Below are 22,912 nucleotides of genomic sequence, written 5' to 3' on the forward strand. Positions count from 1 at the left end.
AAAAACAAAAACAAAACAAGCATCTTGCTTTGTCGTAAACATCCGTGTAAGGAATGCGTTTGGTCCGGAGCAGAGGGCAACACAGGAGAAAGCCACTGGGGTGTCAGGATCACACTGGTGCCATCAGGGAGCTGCAGGGATGGAGCTGCGTGCTGGAATGCGCTGGGTCGTGGTCCCGCTGATGGAAGCCTGCACCTGGCGGGGGCTGGAGAGAGCGGTGCCCCATGGGGTCAGGAGCTGGAGTGGTGAAAGTGCCTTGGGAACGCTTCCTAGARATAGCTGGCTGCCTAAAATCACCGGCTCCCCCGCTGCAGTCCACAGCGGCAGAGGGCACTGGGGACCGCAACACCGTGGATGCATCCTGCAGGCTATGCCAGTCCCTGGACGATGCTGGTGGCCCGGCTGTCCCCATGGTGAGAATTGGGCTGTGCCATTGTTGGAGCATCCACGCCAGCCCGGTGCCCCGTCTCCCCTCTCCGCACCCCAACTGCCAAGCACCCCGGCACGGCGCACTTGCTTGCAGGGTTTTATTGGGAACAGCATGGTGACATGCAGGGGCTTCACTGTCCCAGGGCTGGCTCCTCCTGGCCCGGCACCGGGCGTCTTTGGTCTACGGCCGCTGAGTCTTGTGCATTCCCAACAGTTTGTGCCAGGGCTTGCAGCTGTTCACCCTCAGTGCCTGTGCCAGCCTGCGGCTCCTCCAGCCCGGCACGGGGCCAGTCCTGCGGCGGGGCACCTACAAGAGGTCACAGGTGCTGGTGTAAGCACGGGGGGACCCTTGGCACCCCGACACCTGTGTTAGCAGGGAGGGGAGCATCTCACCTTCAGCATCYGAGGTTGGTCCGGGCTCTCCCTCCATCTCTGAGAGGGACTCGTGCTTGGTCCTGTGCCTGAGCACAGGCGAACGCCGCAGGCGCAGGGGAACAGTGCCCACTGAGGGAAACACAAGCCCGCCCATGTTAGGGTGGGGCACAGTGGCCTGGCTCCTTAGAGAACCGATCCCAATATCAAGTTCCTCTGTTGAACTTCCCAGGGTGGCAGTGCCATTGTCTGTCACCCACCAGCTGGGACAGGCAGCATCACCATGCATGTGAAATGCCACCATTTGCTTCTGCTGCTGTTAGGTGCAAGGAGGGTTTGGAGTCCCACTTCAGACCCAACTTACCTCCCAGCTCTGCCGGGCGCTCGGGCTCCCTGAGCTGCTCCTCATGGACCGACAGTGCTCGGCGGCYGGGCCCCCGTGGCGCTGCCAGCCGTGCCATCAGCCGGTTGTCTGGAAAAGCAATGGAGAGGTGCCTTTGGAGGGGAGGCTGCAGCTCCCCGACCACCCGGCAGGCCCCATCAGAACCCAGCGCCCCGTGCTTGGCTCCCTGCTGCCCTCCATTTCCATGGGCTCCAAAACCAGGCCAGCAGTGGGATGAGGGACCCACGGGCAGCTTGTGCATCCCTACCTTCATTATTGGGCGGTGTGGGCAGGGTGGGCAGGGTGCCAGCACCCACCTCCCCACCATGGCTGACCCTCCGCAGCAGCGCCGCCGGCACGTTCCTGCCCAGCCGTGGCAGGCTGCTGCTCCAGCCCTCCCGGCCCCCGGGCTCCAGCAGCCCGCTGGGCTCTGCTAGAGTCAAGGAGCGCCGGGGCTGGTCRGAGCTGGTGGCCGGAGGCTCAGCGGGCAGCTGCCTTCCCAGGGCTTTCCAGGCTGGCCGGGGCTCKGCGCTGGGCTCCATCGTGGCAGCCGGGCTACGGAAGGGTGTGTCTGTGGGGCAGGCAGGATGGAGCTGTGGGTGTCCAGAAGTGATGGCCCCAGGGGTGGTTCTTGGTGCTGGAACCAGCCTGCAGCCAGCCCAGGGTCTGGGCAATGGGCTGGGTGTCCATCCGCCACCACCAGTGGGTGTAGGACACCCTCCCAAGGGTGGAATTGTGCCAATGTGCCTGAGCCCACCACTCCCTGCTGGCTTCAGTRCCCATGACTGATGCTGGGACAGGGGATAAAGCCCTCTGCCCCAGGGCTGTTGTGACCCCTCAGCATGCACTGGTGACCCACCTGTGGACACAGAGTGCGTGCGGGCCTTCAGGGACGGGGGAGAGTCCGCAGAGCTGTCCACGATGTCCCCTGCAAGCACAAGGCACCGGCCAGCATCAGTGAGCTGGGGTCTGCCCAGTGCCACCAGCGCCCAGCAAGGGGAAGATGTAGAGGGACCTGCAGCTGGGAGTCCAAGGGGGCCTCTGGCCCACCCATGGGTGCCCAGCTGGGTGGGGGTCGGGGTGGGGAGGATGCAGYCCCTCACCATCTGAGCCGGCTTTCTTGATCTCACTGTCTTTGCTCTGCAAGGGAAAAAAAACTGATAAGAGGGGTGTGAGGGAGGCAGTGCCCACAGAGATGATGGGCAGAGGGCAGGKTGCTGCCAGGCTGCAGGGGATGGGTACAYGCCAGGAAAGGAGGGACAGACAGASAGACACCATGCAGGGCATAGGAGCCCACCCCTCGCAGAGGGTTAGGTGACAGGGCAGAGGCCTTGGGCAGTGGCAGCGCAGAGCTGGGCGCTGCCAGTCTCAGCAGGGAGATGTTCCCCACCCCATAGACCACCATCTCCTACCCCCTGGAGGTGCAGGGTCCATCCCAAAAATGGAGTCAGTCCCCACCTGCTGCTTCTTGCTCTCAGCAGCCGGGCCCTTGGTGACGCCGATGCGATGGAGCATGACCTGCACACGCTGCTCGAAGGAGCTGGACAACTCCCCCTCGCTCTTCTCCAGGTGCCTCTTCTGCAGGAGAGACAGAGCCCTGCCAGAGACACGGACCCACCACAGCACCTACRGCACCCACACTCCTGCCTGCGGGGCACCCACCCTCCCAACCCCAGGCATGCTGCTGGGAGATGGTGACAGGGACACCACCCCGTGGGGATGGCCTCAGCCATCACTTCAGTGTCCCCGCATCCCCTGGTAACCCCACTGACATCCATGGTGGGAGCAGCACCCACCAGGTGAGCTGAGCAGCAGAGGTGGCTGGGTGGCTCCRACAGTGCTTACCTTGTCATGCCTGACCCCCAGCGCATCCTCGTCCTCCCCGGACAGCAAGATGAGCGACTGGGATTTGCCCTCCCGAGAGTACTTGGGCCGGATCCTTCGGGCAGAGTCGGGGGTCTGGCAGTGCTCGGGCTCTGTGTGGGGCTCCACAGAGAGCCCCCCCTCCTCTGATTTACTCAGGGGCTTCCCTGACTCGCCCGCCCTGCTGGGGGCTCGTAAAATGTCACTGAGCATCGAGCGCCTGCTCCTGGGGGCGGTGGGACCACCCTCGGGCTCCTTCTCACACCTCGAGCCCCGGCTGGATTTGGGTTTCTTGAAGGCAAAAAAATTCCCGATTTTCTTTTTGAGGGTGCGGGATCCAGAGGGAGCCAGAGGGGCTGATCCCGGGCAGCTCTCCGGAGTCGTGGGGCTGGGAAGAAAGGAAGCATTGGAAAAGGTGAGCTCCAGGCTGCCAAGGGGTAAGGGATGAGTTTTTTCCCCCTTCCCACCCTAAAGGGATGGATGCAGAGCCTGGACACACCACCTKAGATGGCAGTGTCCTGGCAAAGGCACCCATTCCCTGGCTCCCGTGGGTGCTGCCTCATTGCCACCCCACTGTGGAACACACTCTGTGGTCACATTCTGCACACCACGGCTGCCATCCCACTCCTCTTCCCCCAGCCCTGCCCTTGGCCGTGTCCCTGGGTGTGCTGCTTCCCCATCATGGCTTTGGCACTGGGAGCASCAGAGTTTGCAAGGGGCTGCTGAGATCCCAAGGATGGGTGTGAGTGAGCCAGGGCGCTGGGCAGGTGAGGGGCCCTGGACACCCCCAGGCTTACGGCAGTGTTTCTGTGATGACCCTCTTGGCAAAGAAGTCCTCCAGCCCCTCGTCCACTCGGGTGATGCTCCTGTCCTCGCTGTTCTCACAGGCCACGGGCTGCACCTGTGGGTGACAGYGGCTGTCAGCCCAGCACGGGGCAAAGGTGGCCCCAGGCATGAAGATGTGCCACCCATGCCTGGGCATGAGCAGGTGGGTGCTTCTGCAGGATGGTGCTGGTCCCTCCATCTTGTACCCAAGGCAGACCATGGTGTTACCAGCAGCATCCCAGCTCTAATCCTGCTCTCTCCTTGAGCACTGGGAGCTCCAGCCAGCCCCAGCTCCTTCCAGCCCCTTGTCCAGCACTGTGGCTGAGGTATGGCACCAGAACTGTGGGASAAGCCTTTGGCAGGGATGCTTCCTCCATCTGAGTTCCAAGGAAGGGACTTCTGTGCTGCTGGTGGGTGATGGAGCAGGTGACCTGCAGGGACCCACATCTGCATCCTTCAGATGTTGCGAGTCCAACCTTGGAGTGCCACCATGGCCTGCATGAGAGCCACCTGCTCCATCCCCATAACAAAGTGGTCCATGGCACGGCCAAGCCTTCCTCCATGGCACCTTCCTCTCCCTGGCATGTGGCACGGCACCATCCTATCGATGAGAGGGAGGCGCTTCCCCATCGGTGGCATTTCAATCCATAATGACTTTTCATTACGGCTGGATTGATGCCGTTCAGGAGCCGTTCCAGCCATCTGAGATCTGCTCTCCCTGTCACATCACATCCATCAGAGCCCATCCTTGCTCAAGCCTTGGCCCACCCTGRGTGCCAGGCGTGCCTGTCCCACTGCGGGGTGATGGCCCCCCCGGCCTGCCAACCTCCAGCACCCACCCTGCCCGTGGGACACAGCTCCTGCCTCCTGTCCGGCCCGGTGCCAGCCCTGATCCCACCATCATCCAAGGGCAAGCATCACCACGGCCGAGCAAGCCAGGGCTTTCCAGCGAGGGAAAGGATCCAGCTGCATCACGGTGGCAGGGGGATGAGATGATGGCAGCAGCATCCAGCCCCAGGGACAGCGACAGACTCGCCGCTGACTGCACCCAAAAGTTACTTTTCCTCTGGGAAGGGGGGTGCAAAGGCAGGATCCCCATCCAGTCGCCTGTTGGATGGGGGGAGCACAACCCACCTCATCACGGCTGGCAGAGCCCCACCAGCATCACCGGGAGCYGTGGGGGCCGCCGGTGCTTCAGGGAGGATGGATTTTGGATAAGGGGGAGCAAATTGAGCTCAGGAGGAGGGAGGCAGCTGGAGCCATTGCCGAACGCATCTCTGCACCCAAACTCTGCAGGATTTTTCATTCCTCCCCTGGCTCCCACGGCTCAGCATCCCCCAGTGGAGAGCAGGAAAGAGGACGAATGATTCCCCTGGCCCCCCCCAGCCCCCTTGCCCATCCTTTCAGGCTGCCCCCCTCCGAGGAGGAGGCTCCGGCAGCAGCTGAAATGCAGAATAATAAACCCACCGCGTCTTTGCGCATCTCATTTTCCTGCCTTGCAACAAATACTGACCGCAATAATTCACCCMAGCGGAAAAAAATGGGAAAAACACACCGAATACATCCCCCACTCCCGTGCCAGCCGTGCCCCCCCTTACATTCGGCTTGCTGGGCGGCTGCTTGTGCCGGCGGTTGGGCCGGGGCCTGGCTTTGGTGCAATGCTCCAGCTTCTCGCCGGCGGTCGGCAGGTCCATAAGGAATCCGGTGGCGGTGGCAGGCTGCGTGGCGGGGAGCGAGCCGCTCGCAGGCTCAGCATCCTTTGTGGAGGCAGGGCGTGCCGGCGGCGCGGCGGGGCTGAGTGACGGCGGCGCCCGGTGAGCTCGGAGCCCGCTGGCGTCTCGACCCGCCGCCGGCTCCAGCTCCGAGACACCTACGAGAGGCGACAGGGTCCCTGTTGACACCCGGCCYCRCCAGGCCTCCCCATCATCATCAYCATCACCATCATCATCACCGCCGCCGTCACCCTCGCCCACGCGTGGAGGGTCAGCGGGGCGCTGGCTCCGCCGCGGGGAGGGGACCGTGGCCGTGCCCGCCGGGAGCGTGCGTGGCGGCTTTGCGGCGAGCCTGGGAGGATCCTGACACTCCTGCCGGAGGTTTGCGTGCAGGGGATGCTGTGGGGGGATTGCGGGGGGACGCTCAGGCAGGGGCCGAGCCGGGCACGGCACCCTGAGAGCTGCAGCAGGCGGCAGCGGTACGGGATGAGCTCTGCCTGCACTGGCCGGGCCAGCAGCATTCACAAACACACCCGATTTGCTCTGCACGCAGCTCCTCACCCCCCACATACCCGCTGGATGGGCAGCAGGGTGCTGTGGGGTTCAGGGACATCAGGGGTGCCCTGGGGACACCGGGGTGCCAGGCGCTGGAGCCTGCACAAGCTCTGCTTTACCAAAGCAGAGTCACCCACCAGCTGCTCATTGTGTGTGCCCCTCCTGAGATTCACTGCCCTCCCAGGCAKGCAGGGCTCTGAGGGCAGCACCAGCAGCAAGAGAAACCCATGGACAACGTCTTYTCCCCAAGGCTGTTGGGTGAGTGGGTGGGTGGGTGATGTCCATGCCCATGGTGGACCCTGGGATGGCTGTGGGAGATGCCATGGCACCCACAGTCACAAACAAACCTCCCACCCCTGCCTGGTGATGTGGGGAGGGAGCTCAGGGTATTTACCCCACTGCCYGAGGGCACTGAGCCAACAGAGGCCCCAACAACAGCACAAGAGCAAGAGCAAGGTCAAGGTGAGCTTCCCCCACACACCCCAAGCACAGCACCAGGAAAAGCTCTCTGAAGGGTCCAGATCCTGCTGCCCTCAGCCTGTGGCATCACCGTGCGGGGTTCTGACCGTGAGCCCCCCCCGTGGCTGCTGTGAGCCCCCCACCCCGGCCATGCCCCGCGGGATCAACGTGACACCCTCTGAGCCGCAGCACAGGGACAGCTCCGCGGTGACCTTACTTCTCACAGTTGGTGTGGGCCGAATGCTCCTGAAATGCTTGTTTCTYCTCCGCAGGGCCATCTTGTACTGCAGGGAGAGAGGGACGGTGGCAGCTCCGGTGTGGACAAGCTGGCTGTGCCAACAGGCRTCCCGTGGCAGCCAGAGCCAGCCGGGCTTGGCCCAGCCATGGGTRCAATCCCTCCATCAGCCCCAGGCTCCCAGGGCTGCAGCACCCCCTCATCTGGTCCCAGCTGCAAAACTACCAAGGGTGCTGGATTGGACACTCCCCCATCCAGAACCATGGACTGTGCTGGATCCCAGTCCCAAAGCAGCGACAGCGGGATGGGGTACAAGCAGCTGGGCTGCCGCAAGGACACACTCCCGGTGCCAGCAGCATGGCCTGGCAGGCTAATGATCCCATTTCCCAGCGCTAATTGCCTCAGCACGGCCCTGGGGGGTGCCGGGGGGTGCGTGAGCCCGGGGAGGCTGCAGTTAAGCCCGGCATCATCCGGTAAGGCGGATAAAGGGCGGCTGCAGCGCGGGCATCACGCGGCGCCGGCGCTCCGGACCCTACCTCCTCTGCRGCGAGGTCCGGAGGATTCCTGCCCCTCGCCGGCGCGGTGGCATCGTCCTCAGCCGACTCCGGCAGCAGCACCAGGAGGTCGAGCCCCTGCTTGGAGAGGCTCTCTGCCTAAAACCATTAGGAAGCGCTTAAATTATCCCAGGGGCCGGAGCGTGCTCGGCTGCCCTGTGTGCTCTGTGCTGCTCCGCTCCCTACCCACGGCTGGGATTTGTGAGCGGATTTAGGCCTGATTAGCCGGTGTCCAGCCCAGCGCAGCTGCCCCGCTGCAGGAGTGGCCAGTGTCACCCCAGCACCCCCACCGCACGGCAGCAGCACCRGGACTTTGCTCAGGGTGTTAATGTTGCTGTGACCACACCGAGAGAGGATTACCTGGGAGGAAAACCAGTCTGGAATCGCCCTGCTCCYCAGACTGCAAATCCATGGTCATAGTATCGGTGTCCAGGTGCCTGGGCAATGCTGGGGTACCCAAACCCCAATCCTGCATCCCAGCCCCACGTCCCCACCCCACACGTGCTGGCTGCTCCAGCACTCACCAGTTTGCACTGGGCCATGGTCAGCTCTCCCAACACAGCATCCACAATGCAGTCGGCTACAGCGGCTGTGACGGACAGCTTGATTTCACTGGGAGCAGAAAAAGGGCTCTCAGGGCCAGCACTCCCCACCCTGCGAGCCATGGGGCCACCTCCCCAAGGAGAGCCCTGCTGAGGAGGTGGATGCTTGACTGTGGCACAGAGCGGGGCTCCTGGGACATGCCCATGTGCTGTGGCTTGCTGGGTCTGTGCTGCCAGAGAAGGAGTGGGATTATGCACTGGCTGGGATGGAGAAAGCCAAGTGCATCCCTTTGTTGATGGTCAGGGTCAGAGAAGGGGATTTGCCTGTAGGAACATCACCCCATGGGTGTYCCCAGCACCTCAGGGACACATCCAACTTTGATCCAGGCAGGAAAAAAAACACAGCTGGGAAAACACAGCAGCAGGACCCAGCACAGCACTACCACAATGTGGGGAGAGAAGTTGATAGGGAGCCCCCGAGTGCTGCTCTGACCCCATGGTTGAGCGAGAATGAAGAACAGCACATGACCCACTTGAGCTTGCTGAAGACATCGGTGACCATCTGGTCCAGGACAGTGCTGAGGCTGAGGTGGTCCTGGAGGCAGATCTGCTCGGACATGGCACTGACCAGCTGATCCCTGAGCCCGCTCTTCTGCACCACAGCTGGGCACAGGCTGTGCGCCGTGTCCAGCACCGCCTGCATGATTGCCTGAAGTTTGGGGAGGAAAGGGGAGGTTTCAGTCCTTTTCTATCAAGATTCACATGGTTTTCATCAGACACCATCCCCCTTATCCTTGGGCCAAGGCTGGTGAACACCCTGCGCTGCCCTTGGGTGCCCACCTGGATTTCCCGGCTGCAGGTCTGTGCTGCCTCCTCCGTGAGACTCTCCAGCYTGTGCTGCAGTTTCCCGTTCTGGTACGGGGTGTTTCCCGCCTCATACAAGAGGGGCAGGATCTGACATGGGAAGAGAGACGGTGTGGATCGTCCCATGTCACCTCATCTTCTCTTCCCATACTTCCATGTACAGCCTGCATCCATGGCTGCCCCGTGGAAGAGCATCTGAGCTGGGGAGACCCAGTGATCTTCTGGCTTTGCTGGGCCAGGTTTGGGCTTCCTCATCCCTCAATTCCCACCACCCACAGACCCGCTTTCCCCTCCTGCACCCCACTACACTGCTGCCTGCATCAGGGAGATCCTTACCCATCCCTTTCATCATCAGTACTGTCCTAAATCCTATCTYTGCCAGATTAAGTAACCAGGGGGGTGCAAGAGAGCTGGGGAAAAGGGGAAAGGAGGTGGTTTGAAGAGAAGTAGAGGAGGAGGAGGAAAGGTGCAATGGAGAGAGAGAACCGAGACAAGGAGGACCAAACCAGGCCTGACAGAGCCAGGAGCTGCCAAGCCAACACGGTGGATTTGATCATGGGCTGATGGAGCATTCTCATTGCTGGGGTGGTGGGATGAAGGTRCCCCAGGGAGGGACCCCTCAGGGGTGCAGGGAGGTTTCTCACCAGTGTGGGCATCTGTGGATTGCAGGGTGTGCTCAAAGCTGGAGCCCCCATCTCTCCCAAGGCAGGACGTGTGAGCATGGGATGGCACAGCAAGAGGGGGTTGTAACCCCATGGAGGGTATGCACACAACTGTGGGCTGAGGGGGTTAAGAACATTTTGATCCTCATTCTAGAAGGAACTCAGAAACTCTCAGCTGTTCTTCAATGTTTGCAAGTGCTGGGTGCTGTGCATCTGTTGCATGGACAATCAGAGTTCCCTGACTGCTGGCTAACGATGTCATTAAGGGATCAATGCCCCACTTCGATCCCGATGGAGGGCGGCTGAGCYGAGGGGGTTTCCCGTGTGGGGACTCACACTGACAGAAAGATTGGCGTTCCTGATGGCCTCCTCAGCGCACAGGATGTCCGTCTCCACCTCCCTGCCCGTGCAGGTGCTGAGGATGTCGACGTGCCTCTGCACACTCAGGCAGATCTCATTCACCATCTGCAGCACAGAGAGGCTGCGTCATGTGCGGTGCTGGAGCAGCACTGCCAGTTCCCCTCCTTGTGAGTGTGCTCGGGGAGGGCACAGGCGGCTTACAGCCCCCTGGGCATCTCTGCCTGATACCCAGGAATGCCACACAGGCAGGGAYTTGCTGGCAAGAGTGCACAGGGGGCTGGAAACACCGGCTTCATTCAGCAGCAAGTTATCCTGGCAGTGCATATGCATGCAATGGATGGATGTGACCAGCAGGATTCCAGAAAATCTGGAATTTTGATTCCACAGAACTGTGGGATGGTTTGGGTTGGAAGGGATTTTAAAGGTGACCTCAGTTCAACCTTCCTGCCACAGTCAGGGACACCTTCCACTAGACCAGGTTGCTCTGAGCTCCATCCAGTCTGGGCCTGAACCACTTCCAAGGATGGGGCATCCACAATTTCTCTGTTCCATCCCTCTAACCTGCTCTGTTCTCCATTCAGAAAAGGTTAAAGGGAGGTTTTGCTGCTTGTTTAGGGCAGGAGAGAGCAGCCCCATGCAGCAATCTGGCCATCAAACCTGCTCAGACGAGGTGGTGAGGATGCCCTGCTGCAGCCGGAAGGTCTGCGCCGGCAGCGTTTGCCGCAGCTGGTTCCTGGTCAGGCAGGACTGGAGCTGTGAAGGCAGGAGGATGTGAGGAGGGAGGGATGGATGGATGTGTGCTGGCACCTGGCCCTGCATCCCCCAGCCCCGGGGCCCCACCTTGTGCACGGCCTCCTCCGTCCTCTCGGGGTGGCTGCGGAACGCCTGCGCCACGTCGCTCATCGGCAGCGGCATCGACTTGAGCGTGTAATTCCTGCCAGGCACAGAGGGSTCAGCGGGAGCTGCTCACCCAGGGCTCGTCCCCTCTGTTCATGAAACAGGTCCAGAGCCCACCCAACGGCAGCCCGGATGCTGTTCTGAGGGTCAGCCCTGAGATAGGGATGGTCAAACTCTGGCCAACAGCAAACGCATGCAATGGTGTGATGTCCTCCCTGCTTCATGGGGACAAAAAGCCCTGGGGACAGTGACATGCTGGTGACAGAGGCTCTTTTGCATGGCAATAGCAAGCCAGGAGGACCAAGAGGCTCCTTCCTCACCTCTCCAAAGCCTGAGCCACCTCCAGGAGCCCGTGGGCAGTTGTGTTGTTCCTGTCCCAAATCACGGTCCTGGAAAAAGAAGGACRGAGGTGAGCCCTGCCCACAGCCACACAGCCCTGAGGTGGGTGTCAGCAAGAGAGAGTCCAAGGCACCAGAGAGCTTAAAAAAGGGGTTAAAAATCCAAATTTCAGCGTGAAAAACCTAAACCTAGACTTTGCCAGGAGCTATAAATTAGGTGGATGCCTGGAGGGAGTGAAGGGCTGGGAGGACACATTCAGGAATCCTCCTGCTGGCCTGGACAGACCCTTCCCAGAGGAGAAGCCCTGGCTGAACACCATTCCCTGTCCTCTGCAGACACCCCTGCTTTGGCTCTGGGTACACARTGTGGTCCAAAAATGTCATTTTAGGAACTGATGGCAGAGCACGAGGCGAGGGCAGTGACTGCAAAGGTCAGTCTGCAGCGTGCCAGGCTGKGCAGGAGCCTGGAACAGAGCTGGCAAACACCAGGGCACGGCTTGAGCTGCTCTCTAGCCCTYCACATGTTCCCTGCCAGCACTGCCAGATGACTGCCACGAGCTCAAGATACAGTCACAGCATCCAACCATATACCAGGAGTGGTCCAGGACGGCATCCCTGGCCACCAGGAGCTGTGACAAGCCTTCTCTGGTGGCATCAGCATCACAGCCGTGGTATCAGGGCCACTCAGCACAGGCTCACCCACAGAGCTGCTGCTACCTGAGCTTGGTGTTGATCTGCAGGGCCTTGGCGAGCATCTTGGCGCCCGTGTCCCCCATGGCGTTGCCGCTGATGTCCAGGGAGACGAGGCTGGTGTTGCTGCCCAGGGCACTCAGCAGGACGTTGGTTCCCAGTTTGAGGCGCGATTCAGCCACCGACAGTGACTGGAGAGGCTGGAAAAGGGACAAGGAGGGGGACAGGTGGCCAGGACACATGGCAAGGTGCATGTCACCCTTCAGACACTGCCTCCATCCCTGTCCAGCAGGGCTGGTGCTGGTTTTGGGGAGAYCTAGAGGTGCTGAACCCCGAGAAGCAGGAGAACAATGAGTGCTAAGGCAGCAAGGAGAAAAGAGAGGGTTTTTGGAAAGTTGTGTGGAGTCCAGGTAGCACCAAGTGTCTCCTCCATGCCTTTAGCCAGGCACAGGCTCCCATTCTCCCAGATGAATGGGAACAGCTCCCACTGCTCTGTCTGAGCATCTGCTTCAGACTGAGGAAAATAAAAGTGGGAGGAATGGCAGTGTGAGAGAGGGAGGATTGACCCCAGCCTGTGTGGGAGGGATCTGGATGGCACCGCAGCATGGAGACAGCACAGCGGCAACTGAAGGTGACCAGGAGCCTGGATGAGATGGCTGGGCAGACTGAGAGTGACCAGGAGCATGGATGGGATGGCTGGGAGGGATGAGAGTGACCAGGAGCATGGATGGGATGGCTGAGTGGGCTGAGAGTGACCAGGAGCATGGATGGGATGGCCAGGTGGGCTGAGAGTGAGCAGGAGCATGGATGGGATGGCTGGGCAAGCTGAGGGCAAGCTGGACTTACACAATCCTCCTCCTGGGTGAGCTGGACAATGCGGTGCAGGACATCCAACAGGCCTTCCCTGCGGGAGAGATGGTGTGTGAGGGTGTTCCTGGTGCATGCCCTGGGGCCACAGAGGCAGCTGACAGAGCTCTGCCCTCCCTCCCGCTCTTGCCTGGGCTGTGGCCCATCTCTGACACCTCTGGCAGTGGTCTCCTCTCCTATGCATTGGAGCAGCCAGGATGGGCAGGCAATTCCTGYCAGCCCAGGGGCTTTTGGTGAGGAGAGAGAGCCAAGGTGGGTGCACAGCTCCAGGATGGCTCTGCTGTTTGCACTCACTTGGATTTGATGCTGAAGTTCTTGCCCAGGGAGACGTGCCTGATGGATTTGCTGCGGCCGATGGAGAGCACCAGTGTTACCATGTCGGGGTCAAAGCCTGCAAGAGATGGGAGACACCCACCAGGGTGTTCCAAAAAGTCCAAGGAGGTGGCACCAAGGTGGTCCCTCACAGGAGACCTGCAGAGCCACCAAGCTGCCACTGTGGGATGGTGGAGAGATGTCCCAGGAAGCTCCTGAGCATCGTCCTCCCTTCCTGGCTCCTTCAGGAAGACTAAAGTTCTGTGCAGGGCCAGGATCCCTGAGAAGTGACTTCAGGGAAGGAACAGCCTCTCTGGGCACTGCTGATTTTGGGGTGCTGAGGCTGTGCTGAGCCATSGGGGCACTTAGGGGGCTGGAGATGGGACTCACTTTCTGCCACAACCTCAGCAAGGGTGTTTTGGGGACTTCTAGGTGAAATTTAGAGCTGGCAGAGGTGATGTTTGTGATAATCAGGATCACTTGCCCATGGCTTCGGAGGCCACAGCAGGACAAGAGGCTGCAAACACCCACAGAGAGGTGGGAAGAGTTTCTGCCCAGAGAAACCCTTTCAGTGCTTCAAACCCTGAGCTAGCAACACAAGACCACCTCAGATTCAGTGAACTGAAGAGGACTGTACCAAGAAAGATGTGAAATGAGAAATTCTGGTAATTTCTGAGGCAGGAGGGAGTAAGGAAATCACCCCACGCCCTGTGAGCGTTGGAAATTTAGTGAAAGCATCCTGCTACCCACACAGTGTGTAGTGCTGAAAGGTAATGGAAGAGGCCTGGCATGATGGGAAGGACGTCAGCAGAGGGAGAAGAGCACATGGAAGGACTGCCTGCCATGGGGAGGGCAGAGGAGAGGCTGGTTGTGGGGGTAAAAAGCCATAAAAAGCTTTATGAGGGTGATTTCTTCAGCTCTTGTGGTGCTGGGTGAAAGCAGCCAACCTACCATTGTCAGACAAATCCAGGTCACTGATGGAGCTGGCATCGGGAATGAGATCCTGGATGACTTGGGCCCCTGCTGATCTCAGCTWGGGAGAAACAGCAAAACATCAGCACAGGGAGGCCTGTGAGCCCTGCAGATGGGTCCTGCTGTTGGGGAGGTGACACAGGGCCTTCCCACACTGCCATGGTGGCACCTGCTGGCTGGAGGGGTGGCACCCGTGGGTGCTGGGCCCTCACCTCACAGCTGCTGAGATCCAGGTGCAGGTCATTGATGTGGCTGTTGTCTGCCAGCCCTTGCARCAATGCCCTGGAAAAGTCACCAAACCCCACACTGGTGCAAAAAATGGGGGCACCCCTGATGGTACAGGCAGTGGGAGTGGGGTGCTGGAGAGGGCGTCCTTCCCAGAGCTCTGCCTGTCACTGCCCCATCCACCCATCCATCCATCCATCCATCCATCCATCCATCCATCCCATCCATCCCCCCATCCACCCATCCATCCATCCATCCCATCCATCCATCCACCCATCCATCCATCCAACCATCCATCCATCCATCCATCCATCCATCCATCCATCCATCCATCCATCCATCCATCCATCCATCCATCCATCCATCCATGCATCATCCATCCCACCATCCCTGAGCAAAGCCCCACCCAAACCATTCTCACCCCAAATCCATCCCCCCCAGTGGACTCACAGCCCAACCTCACCTTACAGCATCAGCTGGTAGCTTGGTACCTGCCAGGGATACGTGTCTGAGGGAGCAGGCCTGGCTGAAAAACTCCTTGAGGTCGGGAGAGATGGTTTTCACCTTCCTGGAAAGGATGGGCATGGCATGGCATCACCCAGCACCAGTCACCCTTGGGTACCACACCCCCCTGGTGCCATCCCGAGCCTCACCTGTGCGAGTACACGTTTTTGGAGAGATCCAGGTGGGTGAGGCTGCTGTGGCATCCGTGGACCAGGGCCCCAAAGAGCTGCCAGGGTGGGGGTGTGAGCCACGTGGAGGAGGAGCCAGAGGTGCTGCAGCCCCTCACACAGCCCCGGGATGGAGGGGACAGAGGGMAGGGCTCMCTGCCAGGAGCCCCTGCAGGTACTCACAGCATCCAGAGGACAGTCTGTGCCAGCCAGGCTCAGGTGGGACAGCGAGTGGCAGTGGCGGAGGAGGCTCTGCAGGTTCTGTGGGCAGAGGGGCTCAGCAGCTTTGGGCCTGAATCCCACCCCCCACAGCAGCCCTGGAACCCCAGCCCCAGCCCAGCTCTTCCCTCCTGCTGAGCACAGGGGTGAGTCCTGCACGGAGGAGCCCACTCTGATGGGATACATCCTTGCTCCAGATGGCATCTCCCACACTCCCACAARGGGGGTGTCCCCAGGGTGTCCCCAGCTGCTCCCAGGCAGACAGGGCAGTGCTGCAGCCGTGACATCCCCATCCCTGGGGTGCTGCAGGACAGGGCTAACACCTGAGGAGACCAAAGCCATCCAAACCACACTGGGGACAGAGTCTGAGTGATGTCACCTCACCAAGTGTGGGTACTCACACTGATGTCATCCCCAGCCAGGGCTCCAGGGTTCCCAGAGAGGTCCAAGTGCCGRAGGGAGAATGCAATGGCTTTGTTCTCTGCGAGAGCCTTGCATAATGTGCTCATCCCTGCTCAGAGAGGGTGGGACAGATGGATGGCCACAGCTCCCCTGCCCTRGGGACAGCTGTGGAGCAGAGGAATGGAATTTCCCTCCAGCATCCATGAAGGTGTCCTTTCCAGGGTGTCCCTGCACCCTCTCCCGTCACCCCTTTGGCACCAGCATGGCACTCTCCAAGGGCACCTGGGCTGTACCTTTTGCTGTGAGCATTGTCCTGGCCAGGCTGAGGCTCTGCAGCCCYTTGGGACTCCTCTCCACGTGGCGGCTGAAGGCAGTGACCCCTGGAGAAGGAGCAGAGAGCCCTGAACGGCTGTGCCAGCTCAGCCGGGTGCCCATCCCACTCTGAGTGCAGCCTCCAGGACTGGAGGCAGCTGCTGGTGGGATCTGGGGTCCAACATCAGTTTTTGTGAGWGCAAACTCATCCCAGCCCAGAACTGGGGTACCTCTGTCTTCCAGCTGGTTGCCAGTGAGGTTGATGGTGTGCAGGACGGAGTCGGGATGGCTGCTGAGCGCCTGGGCCATCCTCTGCACAAAGTCACTGCAGGRAGAAGGGTCCCCTGTCTGAGCAATGCCTGGCACCTCCAGGACACACAGCCAGCAGCCCTGCAGCCTCACAGGGACACGCCACAGCTCCTGTGTGACAGAGCTGGCTCCATCTGAGCAGCCAGCAGGAGACAGCAGAGCATCTCCAGGGATTCATTCACTGCCTCCCAGGCMATGGGGGGTCCCAGGGAGCAGAGGGGATGGAGCCATGAGCATCCCCATCTCAAGGGTCCAGGCATGGACCACCCTGCCCCACGCACTGAGGGAAGCACCACCAGGCTGCCCAGGCCCTGCTCATCCCATCCCTGCCTTGCCACACCTCCACTCACGCTTTCAACCCACTGTTCTCCAGCACCAGCTCCTCCAGCGTCACYGATTTGCTGAGCATGTAGAGCAGCTGCTCTGAAATCTCCTGGTTCTGCCAGGGGAGAAGAAAGCCATTCTGGGAACCCGGCCACCTCTGGTGCACCCGGAGCCACAGCAGCAGCACTCACCAGCCTGAAGTCCTTGCAGGAGAGCTTGGTGAACCACAGGTTGAAGGACAAGGCAGCGACRCTCAGAGCCACGTCCCTGCAGGGTGACAGGGACAAGGGAGTCAAGGGTCRGGATGAGCCAAGGATGGTCCCCAAATGGGTGACCCAAACACCCAACTGCAGGGTGACTTGAGACACCCAACCCCAGGGTGCACCAGGATGCCTGGAGTGCCCCAGGACACCCAGGATGCCAGAGCACACCCAWCCCATGGTGCCCCAAAACATCCAAACCTGAGGGGCTCCGACACCCAACCTCAACGTGCCCCAACACAGCGTCCAACAGAATGGGGACTGTGGGTTTARAGCAACCCACAGACACAAATCACCTTCCCCTGATTATCCCCCCAGGGAAAAAAAAAATTAATCAAAATATTTGCATGCTTCTAGCTAAACCTCAGGGGTTTAAATTCTTCTAAACTCTGAGCTCTCATGTGAGCAACACCACAGGTTTTGCTYGAATGGAAACAAGTTTCTTTTTTACTTCCTCATCCAAAGACATCTCTAAAACKGTCTCCTTTTTGGCCAAATGAACACAGATCCTCTGTTCCCCAAAACACTCAGTCCAAAACTCTYGCTGCAGCCCAGCCTGGCAGTTTCCTCCCCAGAGAGCTGAGCCCTTGCTCCATCTTCTTTGGCACAGAGAYGTGGCTGAGCCTGCAGGGAGAGTTCCAGGCACAGCTGGGGCTCMCAGCCCCACTCTCAGGCTATAATTAGGTGATACCAAGGTTGTAACAGAGATCTGGGGGCTGGTAGGGAGCAGCACAAGTTTTGGGGTGGTGAGCAGCTGCTTTGCATAAGGAAACACATGRCAGCCACGAGCTGCGAGAAACCTCCGTGACGTCGGGTTTTCAGCCCCATAAACTGCTCCCAGGCTGATTTAAGAGTTAAAAATGAGCAGAGAGGCTGCCTGGACTTTCAGCTGCTGCCCCATGGGACAGGGCTCAGTGTTTGGTGCGGGGGAGTGTCAGGCTGCAGATGTGGCATCCCTGGAGCGTGTAAAARCTTCTAACGAGGGCAGAAGAAAGTGTTGGGACCCCCAGGATGGACAGGGAGGGTGAGGATGGGTTCTGGTGAGGCACAGGACACTGCAGGCAGTGCAGTTGGGGGACTCACCGGCTCTCCAGGTGGCTGAAGTCCAGCAGGTTGAACTCCCGGCAGTCCTGGCTGTGGTAGATGTTGTCCACGTCCTTCCCAGAAGGAKGGACACATGGATCAGGCTCAGCACCTGCTCCTGGGGAGGGCTCAGGTGCCTGGTGCTGCTGGAGGGAGCTGAGCCTTTGGGGAGCCTCTTTTGGGGAGTTCCTTGCCTAAATCCCAAGCCTAAAACCCTCCCTCGTGCTCTGGCTGACAGGGGACGTGTCCCAGCTTGGTGGGACAGATTGGTRGGTGTTGAACCTTTTCTGCAGGGAATGGTCACAAGGTGACAGAAGGTGACCCCAGGCTGGTGGGGATGTGGGGAGAGCTGGGCTGGGCTCAGAGTCCAGAGGAAGGGGGACAGCAGGTCCTGCTATGGCCGGGTCCCAACAGGATTCTCCTCTGCCGGGACACCCAGCACCGTCCCAGATTCCCAGGGCTCCCCTCAGGTCACATTCTGGGGGACACCCCAAAGCGCCCCACTACCACCTGCACTTTGATCCCAGYCCACCAAGGAGCAGGGGGCACTCGAGCCAGGCCACGCTGGGCTGTCCCAGCCCCAGCAGCTCCATGAGGCACCCCTGAGCTGCCTCCCCACCCYCCAGGTGACACAGTGCCCCTGCCTCACCCACTGGATCTCCTCACGGAAGGCAAAGCCGTTGTAATCACACAGAGCAGCGTAGGTCTCCGAAAATCCCCCTGCAAGGAGAAGGCAGTCTTGGGCCAGACCTTCCCATGGGAGCATGGAGGAGAACTTTGGGATGAGTGGGAAACAGGAGAGGGGTGACAGGGACTCAGAAGGGATGTTGAGGGTTCCCCCCTTCCCTCCTCAAAGGGGTGAGAGCCACTGTCAGCCCCAAAATGATAGCCCAGCTYGGTGGGCTGTGGCTGGCTTGGTTTGACTGACATGGACACCAGGCAAGGCACGTTGCTGTGGGGATGATGGAGACCAGACTACAGGAGACGCTCCTGGCCTTGCATTGGTGCCATGTGAGCTGTGTAGAAGCATCCACAGCTACAGGTCCTTGCAGGTAGATAGTGAGCATTACTGTCTGCTGTGCTGCTCCTTCCTGGGGGGCTATATCCCCTCAAACGTGCTCCTTCCCTGTGGGATGGGGTGGGCTGGTGGACAGCAGACCCCACTAGCAGGGCTCCAAAGGCACCATGGGTGCCCTGCCAGCAGAGGTGGGGGCTGTCAGCAGAGCTGGTGCTGATGGGTGCAGGGCTGGATCCCCAGGGTGCTCCAACCCTCCCTGCTGTGCCTGAGGGAGGCTATGGCAGCACTCACCACAGGGCCCAGGGTTGCTCTGCAGCATTTCCTCCAGCGAGTCCGTGATCTGCTGGATCCTCTCGTACAGGCTGGGGGGGCAGTTCTTGAGCAGASTCCTGGGGAAGGACCAGTGGGATGAGTCAGGATGGGCCAGGAGAAGAGCATCCCCACCMCTTCATGCTTGGCTACAACCCCTGTGTGTAGGGTGGCCAGAAATACTCAGGGTGCAGGGTCTTGCCTCCATCCATGCAGTTTTTCTCCTGCTAAAAGCACTGTTGTGCACCCATCCTATATTTGGGATTTTCTAGCTGCAGGTGTCCTGGCTCATGGCAAGGTGGGCTGGAACTGGATGAYCTTTAATGTTCCTTCCAACCCAAACCATTTGGATTCTCCAATTTGAGGCTTTTCTGGCCAAAAAGGTTGCCCTGGTACCTACAAAACCACCCCTGAGGAGCAGGAGACCCTTACCCAAGGGATGAGTCTGGAAAGACCTTCTTAAGTGACATGGTGACATGGACAACAACCTGCTCCAAATCATCCAAGGACATGAACCGGAAGGCGTAAGACGCTGCATCTGTTTCTATGACAACCTGCAGGGTCCAARGGACGAGAGATGCCTGAGCGAGCTGGCAGCACACAGCGTCCCCAAGCCCCCAGACACGACAGTGACAGCCATCAGCTCCTCACTGCCAACCCAGTCASAGCACCGTGAATGGAGGGAATGCTRCAAGCACCAGGAATTTAGGATAAAACACRTAAGTGTGCAAGAACAAGGCATAAACCTCCTGAAAATCCAACTTAAGCTGAGGCAGAGGCAGCCTGATGCAGTGGGGTGAGAACAGCCTTGTCTCTGCCTGCAGCAGCTGCAGCTGGAGGATGGGAGTTTCCTCCCTGAATTTATTTAATCGGGGTTTGGGGCTTTTTAGCTTATGGTTCTTACCAGGGGGAAAACAAATCCCATGGCAACATGCTCCCTGATTTAATTACACGCTGATTGAGGCGTGGGAGCAAGATGACAATTATCTGCTGGCATCGTGCGAGGACAGCGCTCCTGCCACTGCCCGGGGCTGTGGAGGCAGGAGAGCGTGGGACTGCCTGCACACCAACAGCCCTGGGCTGTCCAGATCCCAGGCTGTCCAGATCCCCTTCCACACTGAGGTTTCAACCCCCTGCACCCTCTGGGTCTGCCCAGATCCTTCAGTTCTCTCCTGGAACTCGGTCTGCTGAGCAGCAGAAACCCTGTGTGGAGGATGAGGCCACGGCTGCTGCTGATGCTTTAACAAGAAAAAGCCAGGCAGGATGTTAGCAAGGACCAGGCAGGATTTTAACAAGGAYCAGGCAGGATTTTAACAAGRACCACAGCCTTGTTTTGGCCGAYACATCCAAGCCTTGACATCCAATTCCTCTCTCCCATGGTTCCCACTGCCACATCTGTCCTATGTGCCCGCCTCTCTCTAAGAGGATTAACRGGGTTTAAAACACCCTCCTGCTAAATTCGTCTTCACCTTGGGAAGTCAGTGGCCGTTTGTCACCTTGTCCCTGCCGAGTGGGAGGTGCCATGGCCAGGCTCTGTCTGGGGATGTCAGAGGGCGAGAAGAGCAGGCTCCCACCAAGCACCCCTGGGTGCCTTCCCTGCACCTCCAGCTCCAGGGCAACACCCTTGATGAGGCCATAAGAGGATTTCTTTAGAGGTGGAACAGGGACAAATACCCCATGGAGCTCTCAGGGGTCATCATTGGTGACCCTGAATGTGTGACAGGGGCCCAGAACACCCCCAGACCCCGTGGTGGCTCTGGACCTAGGGAGCAGAAGGGGGGGGAGGGCCCCAGTTGGGTTTGTCCCAGTTGTCAGTGCCACTCACCACGCTGGACTCTTGGACCATCATCTCCCTCACCTCCAGGAAGCTGAAGCTGCTGTGAACCTGTGGATGAGAGGAGCAGGATCACCCCCAGCCCTGAYGGAGAAAGGAAACCCAAGGTTTCCCCCCAACTCCCACATTTCCCCATGCCTCAGCCTTGGCCCCACCCTTCACCAACCTCCAAACAAGACCCCCTCCCCTTCCCCCCATCCCTCTCCTCATCCTGCTGCTGAGGGCTCCCCAGACCCAGTGGCCCTGGTGACTCACGGGTCACTCACCCTGGTAGCCCAAGCTACCCCAAAACCCCAGAACAGTGCCAGGACACAGAGTGACACACTCACCCTCACCGGCAGCATCACCAGCAGCACAAAGGCTCGCCAGGGCGTCAGGACCTAGGCAAGGTGTGACAAGGGACCATGGTGACATGGGAGCCACCCCTGTCCCTCACTGCAGCCATGAGAGAGCTTCCTGGGGAAAGCAGGAAGGCAGGAAACAGGCCGAACCCTGCACATACCAGGATAAAGTCGTCATACTTGGATTTCACCTGCAGCTGGATGCTCAGCACCAGGAGCACCTTCTTTGTCCCCAGGAAGGCGGTGATGCCCTCTGAAATGACACATGTTCACWTAAAATGAGGTGGCTGAAGTCTCCTTGGTCCTCTCCCACACGCCCTGCTGCCCCTGGGGATGCTGTCTCCACCTGAACCATCTCCTYTCCCTCCACACCTGACAGCCAGAGCCCGGCTGCTCTCAGACAAGCCACCCTCTTCACCAGCTTTGGTGCTCAGGTGGTGCACCCACCTCCCCACAGGKCTTTGGGGTCACTGCTTCACACTGCCTGTCCTGCCTCACTCACTGGGAGCTGGCACTGAGYGACAAGAGAACCCTGATTTCCCTTCCTTCCTTCCCAAATTTACCACTGGGGAGCAGCTGGTCACCCACGTCCTTCCTCTCTACAGAGCAGCCAGGGTGCTCACATGTGCCAACCTCCCCAAATTCACAGACTGGCCACTCCCACGGCCACTGGGCCAGTGCAGGCATCGCTCCTGCCTCGAGCACCTCCCTGCCTCTCCCGATTCACACCTCTGCTGGGACAAACAGGACCAGAGCCACGGCTGCCCATCCCTGTGCACSGCAAACCGGGCTTGCACAGTGACACCGAGACCCCCGAGAGCCACCCTGACAGAGCCGGGACGTGTGGCTGTGGGGACACGGTGACACAGCTCCTTCCCCCCTCACTGCCAGCCTCGCTGGGGCTGATGGGGCTGAAGGACCCCAAAATCTCTGTGGCCTTTTCCTTTTTTAATCAGTCAAGAGAAGGCTGTGAGCAGTGGTACTTCACACCCCCGTGCTGAGCTGCAGGCTGTGCCTTCCTGGGGAGCTGCTGGAGACCCCTAAATGGCCACAGAACCCCAAACCCATGAGACTGAGCAGCACCCACAAACTGGGCAGCCTGAGCTGTGCAGAATCCCATCATTGAGGAAGCAGGGTGCGTGGGGATGCTCTTGGTCCCAGCTCCATCATCAGGCAAATGAGTTTTGTGAACAAGAGGAACCCCCAGACACAGCTTGGACCCCCTGAACCTCAGCTGCTGCTGCTGAAGGACCCGAAAGCGGCTCTGCCGAACCCAGCSAGGCAAATTTGGGCCAAGCAGGCCCTGTCCGGGTGCTCTCCATGTGGCAGCGATGCCCCGGCAGAGCGGCGGCGGGCGATGCTTACCTTGCAGCTCGGCGGGGATCCCTCCGGGGGACGCRGCCATGGTTGGGACGGCGGGATCACCTGCCTGGGGATGCGGGTGTCAGGGCAGCATCCTTGGGCGCCTCGGGAGAGGCACCCTGCCGGGAGGAAGCGCTGAGGTTACCAACCGGCAGCGCCGCCGCCTCGGTGCCTCCTCCCCCTCCCGGTGCCTCTTCCTGCCCCGTCAGGCGAGATTTACCGCCTGAGCAAGAGAAGAGAAATGAAAGCGACGGTGCCCACGGCCCACCGGCCCCGCCGGGAGGAGAGGGCGTCGCTACCCAGCACCCTTCTTCTCCCGTGYGGCTTCCCCTGGGTGAGCAGGACGCCCCTCC

General features: G+C 60.0%; 1 protein-coding gene across 1 annotated transcript; it reads right to left on the reverse strand.

Annotated features, from left to right (window-relative positions):
• Nucleotides 1-7: 7 nt before the first annotated feature.
• On the reverse strand, nt 8-22,690 carry CARMIL2 (capping protein regulator and myosin 1 linker 2). Its single transcript, XM_057376448.1, has 40 exons — nt 22,563-22,690; nt 21,359-21,450; nt 21,186-21,236; nt 20,848-20,907; nt 19,455-19,576; nt 19,005-19,102; nt 18,345-18,415; nt 17,696-17,769; nt 16,544-16,619; nt 16,379-16,467; nt 15,950-16,044; nt 15,701-15,787; nt 15,407-15,516; nt 14,970-15,047; nt 14,769-14,845; nt 14,579-14,683; nt 14,103-14,172; nt 13,870-13,951; nt 12,901-12,997; nt 12,586-12,643; nt 11,767-11,939; nt 11,032-11,100; nt 10,655-10,748; nt 10,472-10,567; nt 9,791-9,919; nt 8,769-8,882; nt 8,462-8,637; nt 7,911-7,998; nt 7,369-7,485; nt 6,815-6,881; nt 5,470-5,741; nt 3,844-3,947; nt 3,029-3,434; nt 2,642-2,761; nt 2,287-2,323; nt 2,043-2,111; nt 1,452-1,754; nt 1,166-1,273; nt 823-933; nt 8-736 (listed from the first exon to the last, which is right to left on the reverse strand). Exons 1-40 carry the CDS (start codon nt 22,600-22,602, stop codon nt 561-563), a joined length of 4,461 nt encoding a protein of 1,486 aa, XP_057232431.1. The 5' UTR covers nt 22,603-22,690; the 3' UTR covers nt 8-560.
• Between the last annotated feature and the right edge of the window lie 222 nt (nt 22,691-22,912).

This window comes from Malurus melanocephalus, unplaced genomic scaffold (assembly GCF_030028575.1).
Source record: "Malurus melanocephalus ecotype Western Australia unplaced genomic scaffold, MMel_1.1 scaffold_279, whole genome shotgun sequence".
In the NCBI taxonomy this organism is placed as follows: domain Eukaryota; kingdom Metazoa; phylum Chordata; class Aves; order Passeriformes; family Maluridae; genus Malurus; species Malurus melanocephalus.